This window comes from Triturus cristatus, chromosome 4_2, assembly GCF_964204655.1.
Source record: "Triturus cristatus chromosome 4_2, aTriCri1.1, whole genome shotgun sequence".
Taxonomy (NCBI): domain Eukaryota; kingdom Metazoa; phylum Chordata; class Amphibia; order Caudata; family Salamandridae; genus Triturus; species Triturus cristatus.
In genome coordinates, this window is record NC_140586.1 from 241420227 (window position 1) to 241446889 (window position 26663).

The 26663-nt window shown below is 44.2% G+C and overlaps 1 protein-coding gene and 1 long non-coding RNA gene across 5 annotated transcripts in view; one reads left to right on the forward strand and one right to left on the reverse strand.

Moving 5' to 3' along the window:
* TOM1 (target of myb1 membrane trafficking protein) overlaps positions 1-26663 on the reverse strand; it is a 335348-nt gene that overhangs the window by 110785 nt on the left and 197900 nt on the right. For all 4 annotated transcript variants that reach the window (XM_085601392.1, XM_085601391.1, XM_085601394.1 and 1 more), the window contains 3 exons: positions 5425-5541; positions 5139-5272; positions 4083-4131 (listed from right to left, as the gene is read on the reverse strand). In XM_085601392.1, the coding sequence (XP_085457518.1) occupies positions 4083-4131; positions 5139-5272; positions 5425-5541 (300 nt within the window). The remainder of the gene's footprint in view (positions 1-4082; positions 4132-5138; positions 5273-5424; positions 5542-26663) is intronic.
* LOC146833536 (uncharacterized) overlaps positions 1-26663 on the forward strand; it is a 184318-nt gene that overhangs the window by 14619 nt on the left and 143036 nt on the right. The window lies entirely within an intron of this gene.

Below are 26663 nucleotides of genomic sequence, written 5' to 3' on the forward strand. Positions count from 1 at the left end.
ACCCTAGGAAGATCCTCCGTTGAAAGAAGTCTGATGTGCTGTTTGCCAGTGCCACATGTGTTGTGCTCTTTGTGACGTGTAGTACTTGGTTGTCATGTTTTGCAAGTGAACCAACACTTTCCGGAAGTGTCTGAAGACCAGACTGACTGCTACCAACTCAACTAAGTTGATGGATTCCTCTGCCTGTATAACTGTCCACTTTCCCCGAATAGTGACACCGGACATGAATGCTCCCAACCATGTTAAGGATGTATCGCTGCAATGCTTACGTGTGCCTCTGGGTCTTTAAAAGATCTGCCCTGTAACAAACTGCATTTGTTGCAACACTGAATTCTCTCTTAATAGATCCACCCTTCACCTAATCATGTTAGACTTCTGACTCCTCAAGAACTCCGGAAGTAAAGGCATCGGTATACAGGCATTTGGAACTGGTGAAGTGCTTGATGTCCTAATACCGGAGACTTTATCACCTTTCTCACCGTTAGCTGTTGTGACGTCCAGTAAAGAAGGAAAAACTTCTGAATAGTCAAAATTCCGAGTGGTTTAGGCCTTTGCCACCGCTGATTTGACAGCAGAACCCGGAAACATTTTAAATTGGGCATGATCTTCACATGGTTGGTGAATCCAGGATCGTGCAACATGGTGTGAACGGTAGTCCCCGTTATACACCAGTCATCTAGATATATTTAGACATGAATTGTATAGCAATGCAGATGTGCTGTCACAACTGCCACACATCTGACAAATTTATGTTGACGGTATCACTAAGAATTGGCAATGCTTGACAGTTACTACATATCTCAGGAACTGGCAATGTACTGGGCCCATCAGTGTGTGCAAATATGTATCTTGTAGATCCAGTGTATTTATATCCCTCCTGTAGTATCACAATGACTTCCTGTAGATGGTGATCTTGAAATGGAATGTCCAGATATATTTATTCATGAGTCTCAGGTATACACTCAAGAGTGTTCCATCCTTTCTTTGGTTGAAGAGGTTTGGTGAAATACATCCCTCTTATCTCTGATAGTGGTGCCTCCTCTGTCGCCTCACCGAATAACAAGGATCTCATCTTCCTCCAACTGGATTGGTAAATGGTCCTTTGTTATTGTGCATTATTTTGGTAGGTGATTTTAAGGTTAAGTCAGAATTAAACACAGTCACCTGTTTAAATAATGAATACCACTTACTGAAGCTTAGTGATATCCCATTTCTGTGGGGGGAAAATCTCAGTTTCCCTCAAAAAGTATTTTGTGATCGGGAGAGTGGTAATGAAGTAACTTTTTTGAGGCGGAGTGCCGTAGGCTTTTTGTTTCCATGAAAACTGACTCTTGCGTAGTATGAAGCATGACGAAACCGATAAGTCTGCACTTGATGTTTATAATTTTGCAGTGATTGATAAGGCTGACTGTTGTAACTCCTACTTTCTAGACAGTGACTTTTTAAACTATGGTTGGTGGTGCTCCAAAGCCCCCATTGATTTTGTCTTGGTGTAATTTTTGATTTTTTCTAATAGTTCATTTACTTTTTTTCCCAAAAAGTTGTTCCCAATCAAAGGTCACATTTAGCTGATTCGGGTGAACCTTGGACCTAAAACCAGAAATGTGTGACTTTGCAGAAGCAATGCGATGTTGATTGGTCTACAGAATGTGTCTAAACAATACCAATCACACATAATGCCTGCATTTGAGATCATCTTCCCTTTATTTCTTGCGCTTTATTTCTATGTGGCTATGGAATACACTGGAATATTCCTCTGTTTCCTCCCCCTGACGTCTGTCAAAAGTGCCTAAAAAGCTTGACCATTTGAGATTTGCTTCCACTATTACTAGCTGTATCCCGGCTCTATCATTTTTCTGCTTAAAATGATGCAGCGTCCCCACACATCCCCCACCACACAAGTCGTTCCTGATCAATTTACAATGTTGGAATGAAGGTTAGCATTCAGCCTCAAAATCTTATTCAGTAGTAACCATATATTTTTTTTTTTACTTTTCCCGTTTCATTGTAGATTAATTGCTGTCAATAATGCAAGGTTGGGAAACAGTTCTGATGATGGCAACAAAAAAAAAATGTACTATGGATAATGGGTCCCAGTTGAGCATTGTGGGCTTTGGGGCTGTAGTTACAAGTCGTACCACACATGTCTGAAAACCAAAACAAAGACTTAAAAAATGTAAGATTTCAAACCCAACACTAAATGACAGGAGAATGCACGGCACTGGCTCTACCAGCAACACAGGCTGCAAACGTATTTCCACTGAATCTATTCCATGGCTGATTTGGGGTCAGTATGTTTGACTTGCCACAATAATGCTACTATCCTGTTTTTAAAGACGTCTAACTTCCTAGGCTACTTGTACCAAGGGACGATAAACCTCACAGCTGTAGCGATTCAAGTAGGCACTTTCAAACTCACTGGCGGAACGAAACTTGAGGGGGCCCCCTTGCACGGTACGTGGAGGGTCCCCCCTTCGGGACTCAGTCAGGAGCTCACTGGCCAGAGTACTGTGCTGAAGGGCCCCCTGGAGATTGAGGGCCTCCCACACCGCGAGGGCCAGTGTCACGCCACTATTCAAACTCAGAGACTACGGCAGCCGACCATTCTGGGCTCCATCGACCTGACCGTGTGTAAACACAACACACAGCTGAGCGAGAGACTGTGCAACACTGTGTCGAAAACAATGGGGATCTGAAGCCAAAGACTGAGCCTTCCAGGCACACCCTATCAGTTGTTCAGCCAGCATTCATGGCCACATGAGTTCTTTTGCCTGCCAGATTATGCATCAGTAATTCGGCTTATTCGTGGCCACAGGTAGAGGGAATGTGGACTCACAGTTTTTGCTGTACTGTCCCTAATTGGTTGGGGCCCGGTATGATTTGCATGTGGTTAGATCCCTGGCTACAGAGAAACAGTAAGCAGAAAATACTACCAGGGGTATTCACCAGTGCCTCAGATTAATTGTTCGGGCTGGACTGTTCCCATGAGGAGCAGGGTCAAGACTGATTTGCATATGGCTGGGTCCAAACTGGGTTGGCATAGTGAGCTAAAGAACGATGGATTAAACCCAGATCTCTTGACGGAGGTGAATGGTTGAAAAGTTTCAGCACTACGTCCATCATCTTGTTGTGTTTGTTCAGATTAATTGAAGCATTCCATCGATCGTTGTTTGTGTTTTTGCTCATAGAGACACCCCAATCGTGTAAGGTATGCTTTTTGACATGGTTCACATTAACTTGTTTGGCCACATGATTTAAGCTGCACTTCACTAATGTCCAACAAGGCTGAAATATGTTGTTAGTTGCTTGTGCTCCCATGCGGAAGGGGTGTGACCAGTAGTTCAGGCAGGGCCGGCCTTAAAGCATGTGCGAGCTGGGCCCACGCCCAGGGCGCTGACCTCAGGAGGGCGTACTGGAGCACCCTGCAGCAATCACACTACGATTTAGGTCCAACAGAGACATGTGTTTAAACACTTTTTCTAAAGGCTGCTTGGGGTGGGAGGGGGTGCCACATTTGGTTTCGTTCAGGGCACTCTCTGAGCAAAGTCCAGCTAGAAGTTAAGGCTAAACTGTTCCTATTGGAGGAGGGGCCGTGTGATCTGTATATGGTTAGTGTCTGTCTGTAGTGGTACAGCAAGCAAAACAATAAGGAAAAGGATGTGTCCCTCTGTAATTCCTAATGGCTGACATAAATTCCATCATTCCACCCCTCTTTTTTTGTTTTTCGCCATCAGGTGCTGAAGGGGCTATCAAGTTCCTATCTTTTTTTGTTCCAGTCAGCAATGAGTCAGGGTACAGCACCGGCAGAGGCCCAGTTCAAGCGGGTATATTTATGTATACCTTTGTGCATTTAGGAGAAAAACTGCGCGTTTAATAACACTTGAGACTCTGGAGGGATACGACACTTAGCTGAATCCCAAGGGACAAGCTTCCCAAAGGCTCAATGCAGACAAGGGCATGTACCTGTCTCAGGCCAGAGATTAGAGGGACCCAACGCTGGACTCCTTTCAGTGAAGATCCTCTGAAGGAGCGGGAAATGCCTTTTAGCACCGTCACAAAAATGCCATATTAGAAGAGCTCACCTGTGTGGGAAGGGCTGGGGGTGCCTGTCCAGAGTGGAGTCTCTCAAATCTGAAGGGGAAAATTCAAAAGTTTAGGTCAAAGGCATGCTCTGCTCCATTAACTCCTCTCCTGGATTTTGCAGTCTGCCCCCTCTTCCCAATAGTTCATGCACCTACTTTTTCTCTCTTCTTTGCTCCAACTGTTAATGCTCTCCTTCCCTTTCTGTTACATTTTCTCTGATCCGTTTCTTTACCTCTTTTCCTCATCCTGACCCTTCCCATACACAGTTCCTGCTACTTAACATTTTCTACCTGCTGTTCTCAACAGATTATGCATTCCTGTCCCCTTTACTTGTAGTTTGTGTTTTCTCCCTCTGCCATAAACAGTTTTTTAAATCCGTTCTGCCTCTCAGTCGGCCTTGTTTCCCGTTTTCTCTTTGCCTGCTCTCTTCTCAGCATTTCCCACCTTTCTTCTATTGCTAGAAACAGTTCCTCCTATTTTAACACTTTCTGTTTCTTAGCAGGCTCTGATTACCTCTTTCCCTTCCCTGCCAATTCTCTCGGTAATTCCTGCTTTCCCTGCCTTTCACCACTGCCCCCCTCAGTCTGTGTTCCTCCTCCTTCCAGATTCTCTGGTCTCTTCCTCCATGGCTGTATCTCTGTTCCCCTCCTAGTCTTCAGCAGACACTATTCTCCCTCTCTTTACCCTTTTAGCCCCTCTCAATCCTCAGTAGTGCCTGGACTTCTTCCTTTCTGACACTTGCTTCTCCTTCTTTTGTTCTACATTCAGGTTCTTTTCCCGCTCTTAGCAGTTCCTTCTTTCTCTCTTTTCCTCTCTCAGTTCCTTCTCTCACGCTTTCCCCCTCCCAACAGTTTCTGTTGTGGTATCCTGGAAGGTCATGTATCACCAGGAGATCATGTACTTTCTTATTTTGCCCTCTGTCTCTCCCTCCTGCCTTTCTATCTTCAGCAGTTCACTCTCTCTCCTCCCTTTCCCTCTGCTGCAGTCTTCATTTTATGCTCTGTTTTCCTCTCCAGTCCTCTACATCCACAGCAGTTCCTGCTTCCGCCTCATACCTCTCATGCCTCAGAAACACATTGTTTAAGTTGTCGTTCACGAGGAGCAATTCCTCCGTCAGCTGCTCGTTCAGTAACCGGGGAATGAGTTCTAGGACCCTCTGCTGCATTGCATGGCATGTTCTGTTCAACTCCTGGGAAGAAGCAAGGGACAGGAAACACTGAAAGACGCGCTCTGACTCAGTACTGTGACTTCCAGTATTTATCTATCTGAAGGGAAGCTTAAGTGGAAGTGGCCCATTCTGTACAAGATGGTCTATGGAAAAGTAAAGTGGCCTTTTCTTACCCGCAGCAGCTCGACATCAGAGTTTGTGGCTTTCCCTGGTGCCAGTTCTGTAAGCATCTCAGACATCACTTTGATATTTCCTTTCACCACCTCCAGCTCGCTTTGGATTTTACCAATCTATGGAACAAACATCAGAGGGTGAGCATCCACCCACTAGAGGAACCAGAAGCACCCAGGAGTTACAGACACTTCACTCAATCAAACACACCTTCCCCAAAATCCATCCAACCCTCAGTGCTTTCTGAAGAGGCAAGCTACCCAGACTGTGTTCAGCAGATTCTACTTTCACGATCTATTCTATCAGGTGGCCAGCCACACGGCCAACCCCATTCTCAATCCACGAGCCAGGCCAAGAGGTCTAGATAGTCTAAGTTTACACTAAGCTGTAAACCTATTCTTGGGTTGAATGGCAAAATGGAAGACTGTATTGAAAAGGACAAGCAGAAGATGCCCTTGTAAACCACAGAAATATTCCATAACCTCCAACAGGAGCTAACCACATACAAATGACTTTTTTGTTTGTTTAACTTTCATTCATACGGGCACTTTAAATGGATAAATGTTTCGCCATTTTTGAGTGTTGTCCAGGTGACATTCGTCAAACCTGATTGTGTGGGCGCTCATCCTGAACAGCGACACGTGCACCCAGAAGTGGGTGACATGCTGGTTATGCCTTTTCCACCTCAAATCAATTCAGGGGAATGTGAGCACAATTCCCTCCGTGCAGCTGGCATTGAATAAAAATATGCCCTAGAAAAACGTTGCCACTTAGAACTGCAATACTTTTTAAAATTGCAGAGCTTCTGGAAATGTTTTCAAGCTTTCCTAATTTTCAATTAATGATTGACATCACAGTAAGTCTCGAAACCAAACAAATGCAAGGAAATTCAGGACTCCTTGGTAATTAGTTGGCTACGTAGAAATGGATGAAGAGTACAATATGTGCAAGTTGAGTTCTAAAGACCAAAAGCTTTTTGGGGACGTGCGATGTAGCACAAGGCTTGGCTTTCCACTAGAACGTTCAGGGTACGATTACAATGAGGGTCGGAAAGCCTCCGAACACAGATCGAAGGCTTTCCGAGCCTCATCGTGGTTTAAATTTCGACCGCTGCATTACAATGTATGCGGTCGAAACTGAAACCGGCTGGTCATTTCATGTGTGGTCGCATTGTTATTAGGTATGAGGAACCGACGATCAACGGCTGGGCGGTTCCCATACCGATACGATGTCTGCCCGACATCGTAATAAGGCCCTAAATGTTTATGAAGAACCACTGGGTCCATCATCTCAGCGGTCAACAGAAACAGTATTCATCAGAATGCAGTTGACACTCAGTTATATCCCAGCATGTCATCTCTGGGTGACCATCAATGGAATGAAAACCTTCTTCACCAATGATGGAAACTCAATGGCTACAGTTTATTAAAGTCCCCATAGATAGAAAGAAAAAGGTACTTTATAAAACCCGAAAATTCAGCCTGGTAACGAATAAGTGTAATATTTTAAGATTATGTACACCTAATTTGCCATGCAACACATATAGCAAGGACGCAACCAAAATGCACTTTACAAAAGAATATGCATGGAACAGAATGGTGAAATATTTAGCAGCGCCTTGGGTGTGCAAAACTCGTGGAAGTGCATTCACCAAATCATAGCGAATACATGTCTACCAGAGAGAGAGAACATTTTAAAAACGGAATACGAAACATCAATGTAGTATATAATTCATATAGGACTCCAATAGTATAAGTGTGCAAACAAGGTAATTCAATGGGGTGAATTTGGTGGCGTTAACACCATAAGGATCTTTTAAGTAGTACATGAAGGAGTGTGTTCTAGATCAGTCATGCCTGGTACTTCCCAAAATGTCTTGGAATGTTCACTGCTGGTAACAATGAACGTTTGAAAAATTGTGGCTCTCCTTCTTACCGCCGTAAGCGCATTTCGGCCCTTATAGACAGGGTGTGAAGTTCTTCTTCAGGACGGGGGTCAAATGTGGGCTGCGGAAGTAGCTGCACGTTATTAGTAATTGAGTATTGTCAAGTATGGTTTTAATTCTGTAAAATATGTGGGAGCATACCCGAATTGTGTTGTGTGTACGTAGCATTTATTGGTAAGAAAGGATGGAACAGGATGAGGTCAACTGTGTTTAAGGAGATGAGCGTAAGGAGCAGAACACATTTATGTTTTAAAGCAGAACTTGCTTTGGTTCTTTTCAGTGGTCTTCACATAAAGACAGTAGGTAGGACACTCATATTGATAGAGGCAGTTGTGGTATCAGGAGGAAAGAAAATGTGCTTACACTCTCTCTGGATTGACAGGACTGCTGCTGGGGGCTATTTCGAGGTGACTAATGGGCAGGTTTCCTTTGATCAGAGACAGGGGGAAGGTTGCCGCATGCTAGAGGCTCCTCTGGTAGCCTGCAATCTGCAGGGTGAGCTGAATCAATCTGGTGACAACAATGGCTGAATGTATATATATATATTTTTTCCATAGCACAAACTGGACAAGAAGCTATCAGCACGCTTTACATGAGCACCAGTTAATATTACGCAAGGACACATTCATTTTGTTAGGCACGGGGAGATCAAGTGATTTGCCCAGAATCACAGGATTTTGAGCGTCCCTGTCGAGACTCGAACCCAGTTCCCCAGCTTCGAGGTCGACTGCTCGAGCCTTTAGGCCACATCCTCTCCTACTGGCAGCATTATCGAACTCTGCCAAGACTCAATACCTGCTACTACAGTCAGATGGTACCAGGTCAGCCAGCCAGACGTTGCCCAAGCAGTGAACCCTACTTGGGAGTAAATTTACACTCAGCACATCTACTAAATCTCTAAACGTAATCATCGGTCGCCACCTCAAGAAGCAAGCCAGCAAGCCACCCCAAAATTATGAAAGTGGCATCAAATGTGCCCCAAAGAATACCCCAGTGCTCAATCTGTGCGACTGTTTGCCAGGAGTGGACACGGTCATTCATTATTTGGCAACCAGAAAGTATTTTTACTCATTAGACTTTGAGGCAGAGCAAGAGATAAAGATGGAGAAAAGGAAACCGGGAGAGATAAAGGGAGAAAGCAGGGATGAAAAAGAACTAGTAACAGTGAGCTTAAGAGAGAGTTCACATTATCAATCACTATGCAGATGAGGCAGATAGGTGTTGTGCTGTATAAACTGTCACAATCAAATAAAAAATGCAGGGACAAGAACTATGTAAAACAGATTGGAGATTGAGGTGACTGATAATGTGAACTGTTTTAATGAATCCAGTACAAGAACATTAAGTGAACTCTAAGAACTACAGGAGAAGGCACTAGAGGATGAAAGCAAAGGTGGGAGACAGCTGGATGTAAGAGGCATTACAGTGACCCCTGGCGGACGAAAGAGGCATAAGGTGGAGTCAAGACCAGGCAGCCTTAATATTCGAAAACGCCAGAATTCAGCAACACAAGCTACCGGCTCCATAAAAAAAAGTTTGGACCCGACAAAAGCAAGAAGGCAAGGCCCTATCAGGAACCCTTGAGAAAAGTTTCACCAGCACATGATAAAGGGCTTTTTATCTCAGAAGAGGTCATATCTTCCTAGAAGCCCAACTTAATGTTACGTTGGGTCCTCTCAAAGAGATTCTTTATTAAAAAAATATCCAATTATTGCAGAGAAAACACAAATGTGACCATATTTCCCACACCCTGTGTAATGAACTTACACCGAGTATTTCTGGAAGAAAGGATTTTATGAGAAGTCCTTTGCATCACAAGCAAAGCCCTAGATGTACTCCAAGCAGCATAAAACACACACATTGAATGCATAGGGAAATCTGCTGTGACAAGGAGGAAACCCATCTCTGCAGAGACTGCAAACTGATGCGACAACTGGCTTTAGCAGCACTACTTCTAGGCCAAAGCAAAGTATCAACTGACGACAACAACCTGAACAAAAACACCACAGCCAAAGGATCCAACATTGGTGCTGACACCATTAACACACTCCAAAGAACCAGTAATTTACGACAGGCTTGCGACTCACACTGCAACCCAGTCCGATGACAGTGCCTGGTCTAATGTAGATAACCATTAGTAGCTTCAAAGAGGGTCAAAACTAAAACCTGAGGAGGGAGAGACTTGAAAGAACAGAGGATAGCCTATCCCGCCATATAAGACAAAGAAGAGAAACTATTGGCTGCGCTCCCCACGCGGCTTTGAACGCCTGCACAGTGCACAATTAAATGTTATCAGAAACAAGGGAACCCAATTACTATGGTCAGGGACCTTGGGTAACAATACATTATAAACACAGTGGCCCCAGACAAGGACAATAGGAGAATGAAGAATATATGAAGACTAAGAATCGGTGTTATATTTCTACTGTTCAGCCAGACAGGATCAATTCAATATTTCAGATTTTTAGCAACAAATAAAGTGGGGACACAATCCTGTATCCAGCGAGGTATACAAAAAACCAAACAAAACAAAAGGCTAAGGCAGTACTAAATGCTTGCGTATAATGCATTAAATGAAACAAGCATAAATGTGAATGGACACCTTTACACATATTTGACAACTAACATGAGATACTCAGTCTATTTACACTAAACAGATACCTACTGAGACTGGTGAAAGGGGATAGTGAAACTGAAGTGGAAACTTCAGAGATCAGATAGTTTGTTCATAAATCGGTAAGGTTATAGAGTCCATCAGCCCACCCTTAATGGCGGAGCCTCGTCATCTGGACCTATAGGAGAAAAAGGATTCAGGCCATAGTTTTGAGCCAACAGGCCCTGCTGGGAACCTGACCATAATTCTCCAAAAGAAACTCTTAACCAGATGTATGTTACAACTATGTGAACTCCAAAATATGTATATATATGTGGGTGCAGTGCTCTAGTGCAAGTGCGGGTTAAAAATGACTACAAGGGCAAAAAACCTATGTTTATTGTAAATGTGTCCAAGTGTCATGTCTAAAATCATCTAATAGTCTTAAAATATATAGACTAATTCCTAACTAAATACAATTGTGGTCGACATGTTTCAGCAGGATGGGTCACTCGATAAGGAATAAATGGAAATAGCTACTGCAAAATAAACGCAAATCGTGCAAGTGTAGATATAAGACAATTATTATAATGAATAATAATAAATATACTGGTCCGACCAGTCTGTGGCGACAGCCACCCTACCAGATAACCGGACCTAGTATTTGGAAGGTAGAAATTGTCTTATATCTACACTTGCACGATTTGCGTTTATTTTGCAGTAGCTATTTCCATTTATTCCTTATATTTTTTGAGGTCCTGAAGAAAGCCGGGTCGAGTGACCCATCCGGCTGAAACATGTCGACCACAATTGTATTTAGTTAGGAATTAGTCTATATATTTTAAGACTATTAGGTGATTTTAGACATGACACTTGGACACATTTACAATAAACATAGGTTTTTTGCCCTTGTAGTCATTTTTAACCCGCACTTGCACTAGAGCACTGCACCCACATATATATACATATTTTGGAGTTCACATAGTTGTAACATACATCTGGTTAAGAGTTTCTTTTGGAGAATTATGGTCAGGTTCCCAGCAGGGCCTGTTGGCTCAAAACTATGGCCTGAATCCTTTTTCTCCTATAGGTCCAGATGACGAGGCTCCGCCATTAAGGGTGGGCTGATGGACTCTATAACCTTACCGATTTATGAACAAACTATCTGATCTCTGAAGTTTCCACTTCAGTTTCACTATCCTCTTTCACCAGTCTCAGTAGGTATCTGTTTAGTGTAAATAGACTGAGTATCTCATGTTAGTTGTCAAGTCTTGGAATGGGGATTGGAGATTGCTCAGTCTTTAATTATTTTCCCTATGACCCTTCTGTATTTATGTTTGTTAGAACATCTTTACACATAAACATTGACAAATTAAATTGCATTTACGGTATATAAAAGGTTGACGATGTTTCGATCCCATGAAAGAAATGGTGGGATCATCATCAGGACATTAAATTACATGCCTGAGTGAAATGCCAGTGGTGAAATGAGGTCCAAGACGGGCAGCAGTAAGGTGAACCCGGAATGGTACGCTCTATTATTGCAGCGAAACGACGGGCAGTTGTAAATGCAAAAGGCCCCGTATTGTGGTGAGATTGACCGCAAAGGTGAGCCCAGTAAAGAAGAGGGGCCCAGGGCTCTGGGCAGCCTCAAAACGAGAATCCGCTGAGTGAGGCGATGCAAATGGCCCTAAAAGATGCCGAGCGCAGCAATGTGAACGCCTGGGTGGGGACCGCTGCGGCGTGTCTAGGCGACAGCCAGGAGTTACAATTACAAGCATTTACTGCAGACTCAAGACAAGGGCTTGCCTATGTGAACCCCTAAGTATCTGATTTTCTATAAACAATGATTGGTTAAATATCTATTTATCACAGTGGTGCAATCTGATTCACAAATGTCACTCTGTCAAGTTATATATTTACAGACTGAACAACTGTCCATTCTATTTGAGAGGAATAATAATGGTATGATGTGCTGCATCTGTAAAATTAATAATGGTTATGTGATGTGTTGGTGCAACCAAAGTAAGAGGCATAGGCCATGTTTCCATAACAGTAGCAGACATAAGTGTGTGAAGAAGCTAAATAGTGTAAACTGCTTTTATAAGTAAAGAAATAGGAACATATAATATTTAGGGTGTCCTTTTTATGTTCTTAGAAAAATTAAATAGGTAGAATTTGTACACATTATCTACAACTTTCTGTAAATCCACCAAGCCGTCACTTTAACTGCTCACCTTTCCCAGCACAATAAGAACTCAACTGCTCAGTAAACACCTGCTGAAAGATACTACGTGATTAAATCTTTCTTAATCTTATTGCGTTCTGCTGCGTTCATTTTCTTCATTTTCTTCATGTATTTCTATTGTTTCACAGCACTTTTTAATGTGTTGATATGCTCATCTTTTCACTAACATTTAATCATAGTGGACGCATCTTCTGCTCAATATTTCTACATTTTTTCCATTCAGTAGTGTTTTATGTAGCATCAACCATGTTTTCAGGATGCAGAGTCCTGCTCAAATTTCTCTCGGTAAATAAATTCGTACCAATACTTTAGGAAATGAATGCAAAAATTCACTTTTCTTTCTTATAAATTCATCTTGTTTAAATTTCAATTAATCAAGCCTACTCCATTTGCCTGGGCACTACATAGTACATCAAAACATCACAGTAATGGCAATGAATATAAAGCAAAATACATAGAGGGCTGATAGACTGCCTCCAAAAACAACCCCAAAAATCCCCAATCTGAGCTACAATGCAGTATTAATGCAACACAAAAAGATGATGGACGGAATGCTGAACATTGTCAAACATTCAACCCCAGTCACAGATCTTAGTTTAATTCATCATTATTTTGCTCGCCACGCTAGTCCAGTTTGGACCCAGCCATATGCAAATCAGTCTTGACCCCTCTCTCCATCGGATCAGTCCAGCTCGAACTGCCAAGCCAGGTCTTCTCTGGACCAGAAACAAGCATCCTGGGACCGGTTTCGGGGTAACACTCCTCATCAGCCAAGCTAGCTTGCAGCCGGTGGCGTAGCGAGCATAGGACCCACGTCTGGTCATACCCTTCCCAATGTGGGCGAAAATTCAACACAAAAAGATGATGGAAGGAATACTGAACTTTGTCAAACATTCATCACGTGCTTTTAATTACTTCACAGCTGCTCTTTTCCTCTGTGGGGAAATCAGGCTTTCGGGATAGATAAATAAAAAAAAACTACGGTGGAAATTAAAGCCACAAGAAGCTGATCACAAGCACGATTCTCACCATATGGAGCACTGTTCTCTTGACACACACACACACACACACAACTGAGAGAAGATCACAAAGCGGGTCAAAAAATGCTCCCAAACATAACAGAATGTAAAAGACAGAGAAGCTCTGCCAAAATGTTTGTAGTAAAAGCTCTAGTGCCTGTTAATAAGGCTTTAAAGATAACAGCCCTGAATACAAATCAGATTTGAAGTATTTTTGATTAGTGTTGACTCTGCCCGGAGTCCGCTTTAAAGTGCTTAGTGTGGGTGGGTCGCGGACGGTTGCAGAGATTGGCAGGAAGCATCTCCTGGACATCAAATGTCCTTGCTCTGTGCCAAATTGTTGAATTCTTGGGCAATCAGTAATGGTATGGACAACCACCCTGTAGGTATGGCGCACATTCAGAGCTCTGATACACTCAGAAAGTCTAACTCAGTACAAAATGGAAGTAGAATCAAATTCCTAGAGTGAAGACCCCTAAACAAATAGTGTTCTGCCCTCAAAACGTTAAGCTCGTGCTGTATGACCAGGGAGTGCATTTTGCCTGTCCGACCTAAACATGTGGTTGGCCAATAAGGCTTTGGTTATCATCTTGGAGAGGTAAGGGGTGTTTACATATGAAGACCTAGTGCATGAGGCACAGCATCCTAAATTGGACCTTTGCTAATCCGCGAGTCACTGGAATGCCATCCGTGCTAGCGAGATGTGCTCTGTGGACCTCCACCAGAGAATACGGTGAACTACATAATTCTGAACCCATCATCCTGGAAGACAGAGCCACAGGTAGCACACTCTTGAAATGTATCATCCTGACATATCTATTGAGGAAGTGTTAATCTTGGAATGTTCTAAGAGTGAATCCCTTTTGGAGGGTTTAGAGAGTATCAAGTATGCCACGTGATTCTTTCTGCAAGTGGTACCTCCTCCAACCCCTTCTTTTCTAGCAGAGCAGCAGCATTTTCAAGGCCTATGAGCAGGTTCTCTTTGTTCTGTCCTTCTTTGGTGGACGATGTAAGTATTTTTGCAGCAATTCAATGCTGTGCTCTTCTTCTACTGTCAATAATACCCATATACCTGACCTCACTTCATTTCACTTTCGCATTAACAATCTCAGGCTTTCCCTGACTGGCAGTCCAAAACTAGGCTGAATCTAAACAGAAACACATTTTGAAAAACTGTTTTGAAGCTGAGGCCCTGTCTCCTTGAGGACCTCTGACTCCTAATGGAGTTCATCTAAAAAATGACCCCTAGTGGATTGCTAAGGAGGTTTGAACTGTTATCTATCTTGTTGATTTGTTTGATGGGTTTGACAATTACTAATGAGTAAACGGCTTGTATTATTGTGCCTACGAGAAGTATCAGCCACATGAATTCCGCAGGATTCTGTTAGAAAGCTCCACCTACCTTCCTGGGTCATTTCACGATGTGGTTTTGTAATGGGTTGCAACATCTAATCCTTCAACTGATGATGATCATAGCTACTTAACATGGCACTTGAATTCACAATCCACCCATTCATTTTTACTCCTACTGACGATTTCTCTCCAAGCGCATCACTTTTCTTGCGGTCCTTGTCTGGAAGACACCCATCCCCTGCAAGAAAGCATGCTTGCGAGCTGTGTGTACAACCATGGATACAAATATTAGGTTGTGTGGTTCTAGTCTTCGCTGGATCATTCAACTTTTCAAAATGTTTTTGGCACTGGGAGATATTGATGGGTGTACTCTGGGCATGATGAAATCTCAATGAAGAACTAATCATCCTCTTGGTCCATAAGCATGGTTAACCCAGGACCCAAGGCCGCACTCTGTATTATCCTGAGATCAGATGATGTTTCGTATGGTGGTGAAGCTTTCATATTGTAGGTATTTAACACATAGTCTTCTGCAAGATCCATCTGGTATTTGTTCTAGGTGCTATCCCGCTCCTTGTCTTCTGTCTTATCCCGGTCTAAGCATTCCTGGTCAGAATCTATAAGAATGAAGTAACTGCAGCAGTAGTGAAAGAACTACATGACTCGACTACAGTTTTCTAGCTATCTTGAGTGATCGGAAAACCCCTAAGCTCATAGCTATGGCTTCTTCAAAGGTTAATTTTATCTTCTTCTATAATTAGGTAGGAAGTGTATGCCTTTTTGATTATTGGGCTGCAATATAGACTATTTTATAGTCGAAAGGAATTTTGCACTGGCCGACTCCAACCCCTCTATCATCATCCTTTCTATTTTTCAGTACCAATCACCAGTTTGAGATGGTGCACCCAGCAGAGCTGAAATTCCAGTCTTGAAGCTGAAAATCTTTGGAATTCAAAGTCTCATTTAAAGGTTTACGGTTCTCATGTAGTCAGCCAACCTTTCAGTCTTGTTTTTTTAAGGGGTGTGGTCTCTACTTCAGGCAACCCTCATATTAGAGCCAAACCTCCTTTTAAGCCCAATCCTCTCAAATGTCACTCTTCATTTTTGTTTCACTCCTAGGAGGCTGCTTCCATTGTGTTACGTGTTCTGTGATCCAAAGTGCAAGTGTCTCTCCTGGGCAGTGCTGGTGTCCTTTGGGGTTGTGGAGAGGAGTTCTTTGGGTTCAGAACCCTCGTCATAAAAAGAGGATCATCTTTGTTACTCTTCCTCTAAGTCTAAGATGCTGCATGGTTCAATATCCACATTCTCATTGCTGATATGCACACTTAGTTTCTTTGTTCCATTCAAGTGAAGTACAACCACAGCCTTTTCTTCCCTTTGCAAATGGTCTTTTTACATCAAAATGTCTTACACCGTGAAAGCTTTGATCGTTGTGGTTATTTGCCAAATAAAAATTACAGACACTACTGTGGCAACACAAAGGAAACCTTGTGTTCCAGTTTGGAAGAAATTGAAACAGTTTTTTTTCTTTGATTATCACCAACGAAGTCAGTCTCATACAACCTTCCTTTTTGGTGTCAGAAGTACGAAGTACAATGTTGACTTCTACTGTTGTGCCTCTTCGCTATGTTGCTCTACATTAGTTTTTGGGTACAGCATGTTTCCTCACAGTACGCAGTCTATACAAGGACATTTTCAAACAGGGCTGAACCCAATAGTGGAAAAAATTGTCTAAGGGGAAATCTGTGTCCTGGTGCATTTTGGGTTTCAAGAGACATGATAACAAGTCATTCAATACACACTCAAAGCTGAAACAGTCGACAAAGAAAAACAAATTATAATATTCAGAAACCAACACTAAAAGGCAGGGGAGTGCACAGCTGCAAACTTGTTTGTCGCCTTTAGGCATGGTCGGCTGCTGCAGTTTGATTGAGCTGTCCTGCTGCTCTGCTCTTTCCTGATTCATTCACCTGAGCCTGTTAGAACTAGCTTAAAGATTAATTATATCAATGGAATTAACATACAATCCTGGAAACGGTAAACACGCCCTCCAGCCTTGCTCTCCTATTGGAGTCTGAAATTTTGTAGGCGGCGTTATAATCACCCTATCCATAAGCAGTCCTGAAGATGGGCTTGTGTACTGTATACACGAGACCGAAACGTTTGCCGTGGATCCACTTCTTTGCTTCGAATCACCATCATAGAATCAACACCCATAACTCATGTGTATCATTTAATGGATTGATTCTGTGTCAAGAATGGGCTGGTCATACATTTATCTAATATCACTACATATGCTTAATTGCACGTTTTGTACATGGCTTTTGCCAGCCTTCTACCCCATGCTAATATATTGTATTCAATTTTCATTATAAAATGTATTAACTGAACCCTTGCATATGTATACGTGTTCTTACTTTTTTCTTGATTTGTTCTATTTTATGCTTTGTTTTCTGAGTTGCTCCACTAATTTAGTTTATATGTAATTTTTGGGGACATACAAATCATATATAAATAATTGTGTGCGGAATGGTGTAAATAAGCCCCTTACTGGCCCTTTACCTCAGTATTCACAGTAAATGTCAGCATTAAATTTAGGGTTGCATGCACAATTCATAACCATACCGGGGCATGAGTCATCCATACCTGCACTAACTGGTACCACACTACAGTCCCACCAGAGCCCTCCACTGATAATTCACCCATCTTATCAAACACCTTTTGTTCAAAATGATACAAATCAAAGGCAGATAATTGGTCACAGAAGCACCAAAACTGTGGAGCACCCCACATTCGAAATCTGAACCAAACCACACGCTCTTCAGGACACTTCTGGCAATGTCCTTATTTGGTACAGAGATGCTACAGTGGGTACAACACATGAACATTTCTATAGACTCTTCATTGCTAATTCAAGTCTAAAACATACTCTTCACTTGTGGGATCTCTCATTCTCATTTCTTTTAAGCCTGCATTTCAGATATTCACAAGATGCCTGTCTTGTTTGACAAAACATCCTAATGATTGGAGCTTTTCCAATGAATGCCATGTGATCAGAAACTTATTTCATTTAATGAGTTTGGAAAATATAACAGTAACTTCTCTGTTAAAGCTGTCTCTGAGGACACACACTGTTTTCTGATGATGCATTTCATCAGTTAAATATCGCTTTTTCTCCTTGCCTCTATAACCAGCAAGAGTATTTTCATAAATTTACAATGGAAAAAGTTTCTACTTCCAGGACAACTTCTGAGATTTATTTTGATCTGCTAGCTCAATGTTTAAACCTGTATTTTTTTCTGTGTGTAAGGAAACAACTACCAAGGCAGCTTTGTAACCTTCTTGCCTTAGTATTAACATCACCTGATGGAGTCTCCTGGACTTCGAAAGTGAATGCATTGTACTATTAATTAGGGGTGGGCGGAATTTGCGAAATTCTCTTTCGCAAACTATCGTGAAAATGTTAAAAATCTCCGCAAACACACGGAAATATCGCGAAGACGCAGAAGTTTTTTTCCCGCCCGTTCGTGGTATTTTCTGCGTGATCGCGGCTCGCCAACTTACCCATGCGGTTGCTCACGGGCACGGCCATCTTGTTTTCACTTGTCTCACGGTGCATGATCACGAGAAGAAAGACGTGATCGTGCGACGAATGACGTGATCGTGCGACGAATGACGTTAATGCGGGTGCGAACTTTCGCGAGACAGCGCAAATGGCTACCAACAATCCAACATCTCGTGGAGAACGCGACCGGATCGGGAAAACTTGTCGGCGAACGCGGGGATTCAGGTAAGGCGATCGCGCGCACGCGAGAATGTATTTTGCGAGCAAGAAAAAAATTTCCGGTAAGATGCAGATTGCGGAAATTTTAACATTTTCGCGGAACGCGAAAATGTCAAATTATCGCAATTTCCGTGAGCGGAACAGAATTTTCGCCCAGGTCTACTATTAATAGAACTATGAAAATCTCAAGTGCCCGGTGTTCTATTCAATTCGCAATGAAAAAAACAGAATAAAAAAAAGGTGTATTAAAAAAGTAGAATACTGAAAACATGCTTCCAAAAATGGTTGTCTGAATACAAAAGTCGTATATGCCTCCCACTTCAAGCAGGCCGACCCATAACATGATGGCAGGAAGAGGTCCGCCATCGGTGTTTTGCCGGCCTACATGCAAACGGCAGCAACACAGCTCTGGAAGCAGAAACTGAAAGGGCATAGGTAAGTGAGGCACAAAGGTGGCCTAGGAGAGGGATTACAAGTCTATCTAACTGCAGATTCCTCACCTTTTGAACATTCCCCAAATGTCAGGCTGGATCTGGAAAATCTTCAGCAGTACACCGGCGCACCAGCAGATGGCATCATATGACTTCGCATTCTGTCAATATACTCCGGAAGGGACATGGGGAGTCGCATATAAGCTCCATCCACTGACCTCAGTAGCTTTCTAGAATGTCAAGTCCCCAGATGCAGAACCCAATAACAGATTGGTTTGGATCAGTGTGGTGCAGATGTCTAGAATTAGGACCTTTTTAGAGGAAAAGAGTGCGGTTCACAGAGCAGGGACGACGGGAGGGCCAGTGATGAATCTGCTGTTTGAGAATCTACCAGAAAGAGCGTGAAGAGCGTTACCAAAGGTAAGTAACTTGTTCTTCTGATAGATACTGCTAACCGCAGATTCCTCAACTTTGGAATGGATACCAAAGCAGTAACTCTAAGGTATTTTGAACTGACTCGGATCAAAAAGTCCTGCATGACAAAGCGGGTAAAATGCCCATCTTGGCGGACCTGGGTGTCCAGACAGTAGTGCTCTGTGAACATATGAAGCAACACCCACACAGCAACCCTGAAAATATCCAGAACAGGCACTCCACATGCCACCACAGTGGTAGCATTTTTGGCTCTGATGAAATGAGCCTGCAAACCAGTCAGGGGCTGCTTCTTAGCCAATGCTCACCAGATTTTATTGCAGAGCACGAGCCCCCGAGAGATCATACTCTTCTGCACTACTCTGCCTTTCTTTGCTCCAGTGAAATTCAAAATTGGTCTGATTGTCCACAAGTTTTAACCTGGTACGATCGATGAAAAAGCCAAGAGCTCTTTTAAGATCCAAACAATGTAGTCTCTCCTTCGCCTCAAAGGGGTGAGGTGGAGCGAAGAATGCTGGCAGAGTAACGGTTAGTCCAATGTAAAATGGGGTCACCACTTTCGGGAGGAAGAAGGCCCTCGTTCTCCAGACCAGTTTGGGTAAAACATGGTGTATGACAGGTTGACAGAGAGGGCGTGTAGCTCGTTCACCTGTCATGCTGATGTTATGGCAATGAGGAAGACTGTCTTGAGGTTCAGGGGCCATAGGGGACAGCTATCCAATGGGTCAAAAGGAGTAGACATGAGGAAAAAACTAAATTCACAAATGGAACATTGCAGAGAAGTTGGAAACATATGTTGTAATCCTTTCAAGAAATGCATCACAACAGGTGACTGAAAAAAAGTAGACTGATCTGGCACAGGCAATAAAATTGACAAGTACTCTTTAACTGTGCCAAATTAAGGCCTTGCTGGGCTAGGGATATGGCAACAACACTGCAGACAGCAAGGTGTGAAGTAGATCAATCTGTCAGTCTACACACTAACTCACAAACACATCCCAACAAGAGGAGTATACCGATTTTGTCAAGGGACGCCCGGCTCCCAAGAGGATATTTACGAACTAGGGACGAAGGTCAAAAGCAGTCAACTGCCGCCACTCAAACTCCAAGCATGTAGATGGAGGATGCGCAGGCCTGGATGCATGACCCTGCCTCGCAGCTGTGACAGAAGATCCTCCTGAAGTGGCAACCTTATTGGAGGACAGATGCTCATGGCCTGGAGTTCCGGATACCAAACTACCCTTGTTCAATCCAAAGCCACTAAGATGGCTTGGACCCTGTTGTTCCTGATCTTCTTCAGAACTTGAGGCAGGAGGGGTATCAGCAGGAAGGCATTCAGGAGTCCTAGTTCCACTCTAGGCAGAACTCCTCTCTGAGAGAGAGATGCCTTGGAAACTTCAATCTTCAAAAGTGCAGACATTGCGCATTCTCAGCTGTGGCAAATATTTCAAGCCAAGGTTCTCTCTATTTACATAAGAGACCATGTACCACCTATGGGTGCAACTGCAATTTGTGATCCACTAAGTGTCGATGGCTCAGTATGTCCACCCTGGCATTTAGAGATCCAGTCAGGTGGAGTACCACCAGAATTATCTCCTGTTGTTCCAGCCCCTTCCAGATGTGTAATGCATCCTGACAGGGGCTCCACAACCAGAACCCTACTAGTTTGTTGCAATACCACATGGCAGAGTGTTGCCCATAAGAACTGCACCATCCTCCCTTTGATGGGCAGTAAGATGCAGAAGCCTGCAGCCCCAGAAGAAGTATTCAGACAAAGCTCTATGCCAATGACCAATCGCCTCTGATCTCCCCTTCTCCCAGGTGGCATCCCCAACCCAGGAGTGATGCATTAGTCACCACTATATAATCTGTATGGGTAAGGAGCGGTGTCTGCTGCTGATCCAACCGCAGTCTAGCAACCACCACTACAGATCATTCGCAGTATCCTCTGAAATCTGGACATAATCAGAGAGGTCCTTCCCTGATGCTGTGCCCACTGGGGCTTTGGATCCAACTGCAGAGCCCACATACACCACCTAGCGTGTTTCCCCAACAGGCTGCATTAGTCTCAGCAGAATCTTTCTCACAGAGCTCCAGGACAGAGGCTGAAACATTGGGATCACAGCACAAACATCCTGGACTCTCCTACCCGGGGCTGGGGTGAGGGGCGGAGGGGAGAGTAATCAAAACTGCACCGGGTCCAGAATATCCCAGATGGAGGGGAGTATATGTAAAGGAGACCGGTGTAACCTTGGCATGTTGATAGTGAACCCCAACAATGTCAGGAGGTTCGCCTTCAACTGGAGGTGGGTGACTACTTCCCGGGGCAAGCCCGCCTTCAACAGCCAGTTGTCGAGGTAGTGGAAGACTGGGACCCTTGATCATCAAGGATGTGCTGCAACCACCACCATCACTTTCGCGGACACCCGAGGAGCACTAGAAAGGCCAAAAGGGAACACAGCAAACTGGAAATGCTCTCAAACAGATGTGAACCACTGATCGCACCTATGGGCCTGGAGGACAGGGATGCGAAAATAAGCACCCTACAGGACCGAGGACAGACAAAACTTGGGCCAGTGTGAGCATTTTGAATTTTCCCTTCTGCAGGAAGGCATTGAGAGGGCAAAGATCTGAAATATGATGAAGGCCCCTGTCCTCCTTCCACACCAGAAATAGCAGGAATAACCACCACAGCCTACTTCAGGCGCTGGCACCCTCTCTATGGCCCCTTTGGCCAGAATGGCCTGCACTTGCTTCTGCAACAGGGACAGATAGTCCTTCGTCAACTGTTCTGTAGATGAATGAAGAAGTGGCGGGATGCAATGAAAAATCTGTAGGACCCTCTTTTGTCCGAAGTCACCTCCTGTCACCCAATCCCAGTCAAAGTGCCCAATCCTGCCTTTGACGAGATGGGCGTTAGCTATGAAGGACACACTAAAGAGGATTAAGGCTGCAGCAGCCTAAGGGGAGGAAGAATAGGCTTGTGTGAGAGAGCGGTACAAATCTTCTAAGACGCCAGGCAAGATTTGGGCAACAGAATCTCAAAGGGCACTGGTATAACCCCCCAGGAGGCAGCTGGCATTCACCAAGTGTAGGACCAAACTAGTAGAGAAAAACATGCTCAACATAAATGTTTCCATCTGCTTTGATTTCCAGTCTGGAGGAGTGGTAAGAAACGCATTTAGTTTGACTTACTCACCGAGGCCTCGATGACAAGCCATAACATGGCATGGGATGTAAAGTCAAAAAATCAGGATCCCTTGTGGCCTGATGTTGGCGCTGTGCAATTTGCCTTTTCAGTGGGAGTCCAGAACAGGGTTTCAGCCAGGCCGCATCATTAAATGTAAGTAATGGCTCTACGTGGGTTTGCCCTGGCAGGAGCACCTTAGTGAGGATGGTGGATTTCACATCCATTATGGGAAACTATAGCTCAAGGACCTCGGCCTCCCTCCACATTACCATTGAGAAAGAGGCCCTATCTTCTGTAGCTAGGACGGTGGAGAAACTAATCCAGTGTCTGGTGAGATGTCCAGGCCACATGCATCCTCGAGAACTTCGTACCAGCTATAATCAGTATATGGTTGGGCATGTGCCAAGAATTATTGAGGTTGCTATCTGAATCCATTCTGAATATGGCATTTAGCATGTGGGAGTGTCTGGAAAAGCTGGCTCTTTGCACGATATACCTCTTTTTGGTACATCATATAAAGAGTCCAGTTATTCCCTTACTAGTGGGCAGGGGCTTGCTCTAGCAATCCCAAGATGCTTTTCTAATGTGGTCGAGCAGCCTTAGGCTTATCAGAGAGAAATGTTAGTCATCTGCAAATAAAGTCAATCGTCAATAAATGATGCACATGACTCAATAAGGAGATCAACACCAATCTATAAAAAGAACACATTTGTATATATATTTAGGCACAAGAAACAATACAATCTGGTAAATAGATTTTGTAAGAGAAATACTTTTACGTTTAAAAAGTCGACAGTACATTTTTCAGACGCTGCAATGTTTTCTTATGGAAGGAAGAACAAGTACGGCATTCAGGTAGAGTACAGTGACTTCCGGGACCAATCTCCTGGACTTAAGGTGAGTGTAGTGCAATGTCCAGGGCAGCACCAGTAAGACACCACTAGCCCTACTAGGGCAGCCAGGTGCAGGGGTGCAAAACAGCATTGGGTGCCCAATGTTAGTCTATAGGGTTCAGTCTCCGCATAAAGAGGCTGCAGGCTTGGATTGGGAGGCCAGTCGGAATGAACTAAAAGGGGAGCTCAGGCCTCATGATGCTCGGGTACGTGGAGACACCTTTGGTCCTTTTCCCTATGGGCAAGGGGCAACAGGTGCAGAGGTGTCTTTAGGCGTTGGGTTTTCCTTACCAGGAGCTATCGCGGTAGCAGGGGCCTGTGAACAGAGGCTGCAGGTGACGTCTAGGAGTTCATGAGGGATGAAACCACCGTGGACTTTGTCTCGAGGGCTGGGGGACCACTCTGGCACCACTGGCCCACTTCAACTTGGGCGTGAAGCGACGGATGCAGTGGTGTCCTTAGGCATCAGGTTTTAGTGATCTTGCAGTCCTCTCAGTCCTCTTTGGGTGCTTGCAACATGAAGGGAAGCAGCTCTGATGCTTCACTGGAGTTCTTGGTTCCTGGCCGGACTGCTGGCAGGTCTCACAGGCTTTGGAAACACAACAGCTGCAGGACAAGTCATCTTTTGGTGCAACTGCCGAAGTCAGCTGGCAGGCCAACATCGTTAGCACCAAGTCATTTGTTGTGTCTTCTGTTCTTGCTCTTTGCGACTCTTTACATCAGTCTTTTACTTTCAGGTTGGCAGTATCGGATTTTCTGGTGCCAGGGGGCTTACCTAACTAGTGAATTTTGGGGTGTTAGGTGAGTGTATGGAAGTAGCCAATGGGCTACCCACAACCCTGGGGTCACTACGCCCTCTATATGACCACTTCCTGCAAAATGGGGGCATAACCCTTTCCCAACTTTCCTAAGTTTGTCATCACCAAGATGGCCAACTCTTAAAAGTCATGCCCCCTTCAGGTTAGGCCACCTTAGGGGTGGTACTAGCCTAGGGGAGGGCACGCCTGCCTTACTAGCTAATTTCCACGTCTGTCCAGGTGCCAAAGGGCTCTGGACAGAAGAGGTCAGCTTCCTCTCATGTGATAGGAGCCAGATTCCAATTTCAAGGGCAGTGGCTTCTTTGAAGCTCCCCTGCCACGGAATGCTAATCAAAAGGTTATCCAGTGGGAGGGGAAGTGAGCGCCCTCTTCCTGAGCAGGCTTTGTTTCTGACCTCATGAGAGCAAAGGCCCTCACCCTTGGGGGTCAGAAATCATCTCTGGAGGCAGGCTGGCAAAAACCAGTCAGTCAACACACCAGTGGCTGGTAGGTTTTATGGGGCACCTCTAAGGTGCCCTCTGGGTGCATGTATTAATAAATCCAACACTGGAATCATTGTGGGTTTATTAATACAATAGGTGTGTTACCAAACATCCCTATTTTCAGTTAAGCTCTCATGTAACTGGGAAATTCTTTTTCACCAGAGTCCAGCACATGTTTTAAAATGGCTTTCCTGATCACTTGCACTGGCAGTGATGGAACTGCCCAGCACAGGGGCATATCTGCTCATGCAGATATGTGCTCACATGTGATAAAAGGCACCCTGCCTTAGGACTGTAAGGCCTGCTGTAGGGGTAACTTACACATACTACATGCAGTGTTAAGGGACAATTCACACAGGGATGTGTGTCATGCCTTGCTTTCACTTTTGTTTGCATCAAAGCACGCAGCCTGCAGTGGCTGTCTTGCATGTGTTTGGTGAGGGGTCTCTTAGGGTGGCATAATTTGTGCTGCAGCCCCTATGGGCCCACTTTAGTACCAACAGAGCATAGGTACCAGGGCACCATTTACTAGGGACTTACAGAGGGTGCTAAAGGTATTGCCAATTGGGGGAAACAATTTTACAGTTGGGGGAAAGAGATCTGGCACTGGAGACCTGGTTAGCAGGGACCCAGTGCACTTCCAATCACAATCACACCAAATACCAGGCAAAAGGTGGGGGGGACCATGTCAACAAGGGGCACATTCCTTCAGCTTTTATGAGGCACAGGCAGTGTATCGGAGTCTGATGGGACATCCAAAGGTATCTGGTTAGTTGGAACATCACACGGTCTGGGTCAAGATTGAAGCAGAGAGAATAATGGGTTGCACTTTATCGTCTGCCATCGACATCGATGCTCCATGATGTGGTGTGGGCTGGCGACAGGATCAGTGTTGGCACTAAAGCCACAACAGAGCCTGTGAAGAGTCCAACTGGCACTAAGGGCAGACCCGCCAGCAGAGCTCCAGATGGAGGCACTTGCGATTTCTTAGCGACAACAGGAGTGCCAGAGGGAGCTGGTAACAAACCAAATAGATGCACCATGGCTTCATGAAAGTGCTGGGTTTGCTGTGGCCTCACCAATGTACCAAGGAAGGAAAATGCTACTTACCAGTATGCATCTGTTCTTGGCATGTAGCGGTGCAGATCCACACACTGAGCATAGATCGCCATCTGGTGTTGGGCCCGGATGTTTGCACTTGTGTTTGTCTTGGAAAAAGTCTTTGGAAGTCATGAGATAGGCGACTCCTCCTTTGGATCATAGTGCGCATGGGCATCGGCTCCATCCTTAGATTGTTTTATCGCCAACAGGGAAATGATGGAGTTTTGTAAGAAACGTAAAGATGCCCACGTATGCTGTATCTAAATAAGATAGTGCTGGAACAGATAGAGGTAGCCGGGGAGGCGGGTGGGCGTGTGTGAATCTGCAGCTCTACATGCCAAGAACAGATGCATACTGGTAAGTAGCATTTTCCGTTCGAGGCATATGAGCTGCAGATCACACACTGAGCATAGATTGTATAGCAGTACCCGTCCCTAGCGGCGACCACCAGTAACAGCTGCAATAGTTTGAAATTGTGTTTTGAGTACAGCCTGGCCCACACTAGCTTGTTGTTTTGTTTGCACATCTACACAATAGTGCTTTGTGAATGTGTGCGGTGTAGACCATGTAGCTGCTTTGCAGATGTCATCTAAGGGAATGTTCCCTCAAAATGCCATTGAAGTCCCTATCTTTCGGGTAGAGGGGGTTTTAGGAGGAACAGATAATGTACGTTTTGCTTTGTGATAGCAAATCTGTATGCATTTGACAATCCACCTTGCTAACCAAGATTTTGATATGGGGTTCCCTTTATGTGGTGGTGAGAAGGACACAAAAAGTTGTTTTGTCTTGCGAAAAGGTTTTGTCCTTTCAATGTAATACAGCAGTGCTCTTTTAACATCTAGAGTGTGAAGAGCTCGTTCTGCGATTGTTTGTGGTTGCGAGAAGAATACTGGCAACTCTACAGACTGATTGAGGTGGAAGGGAGAAATAACCTTATGGAGGAATTTTGGAT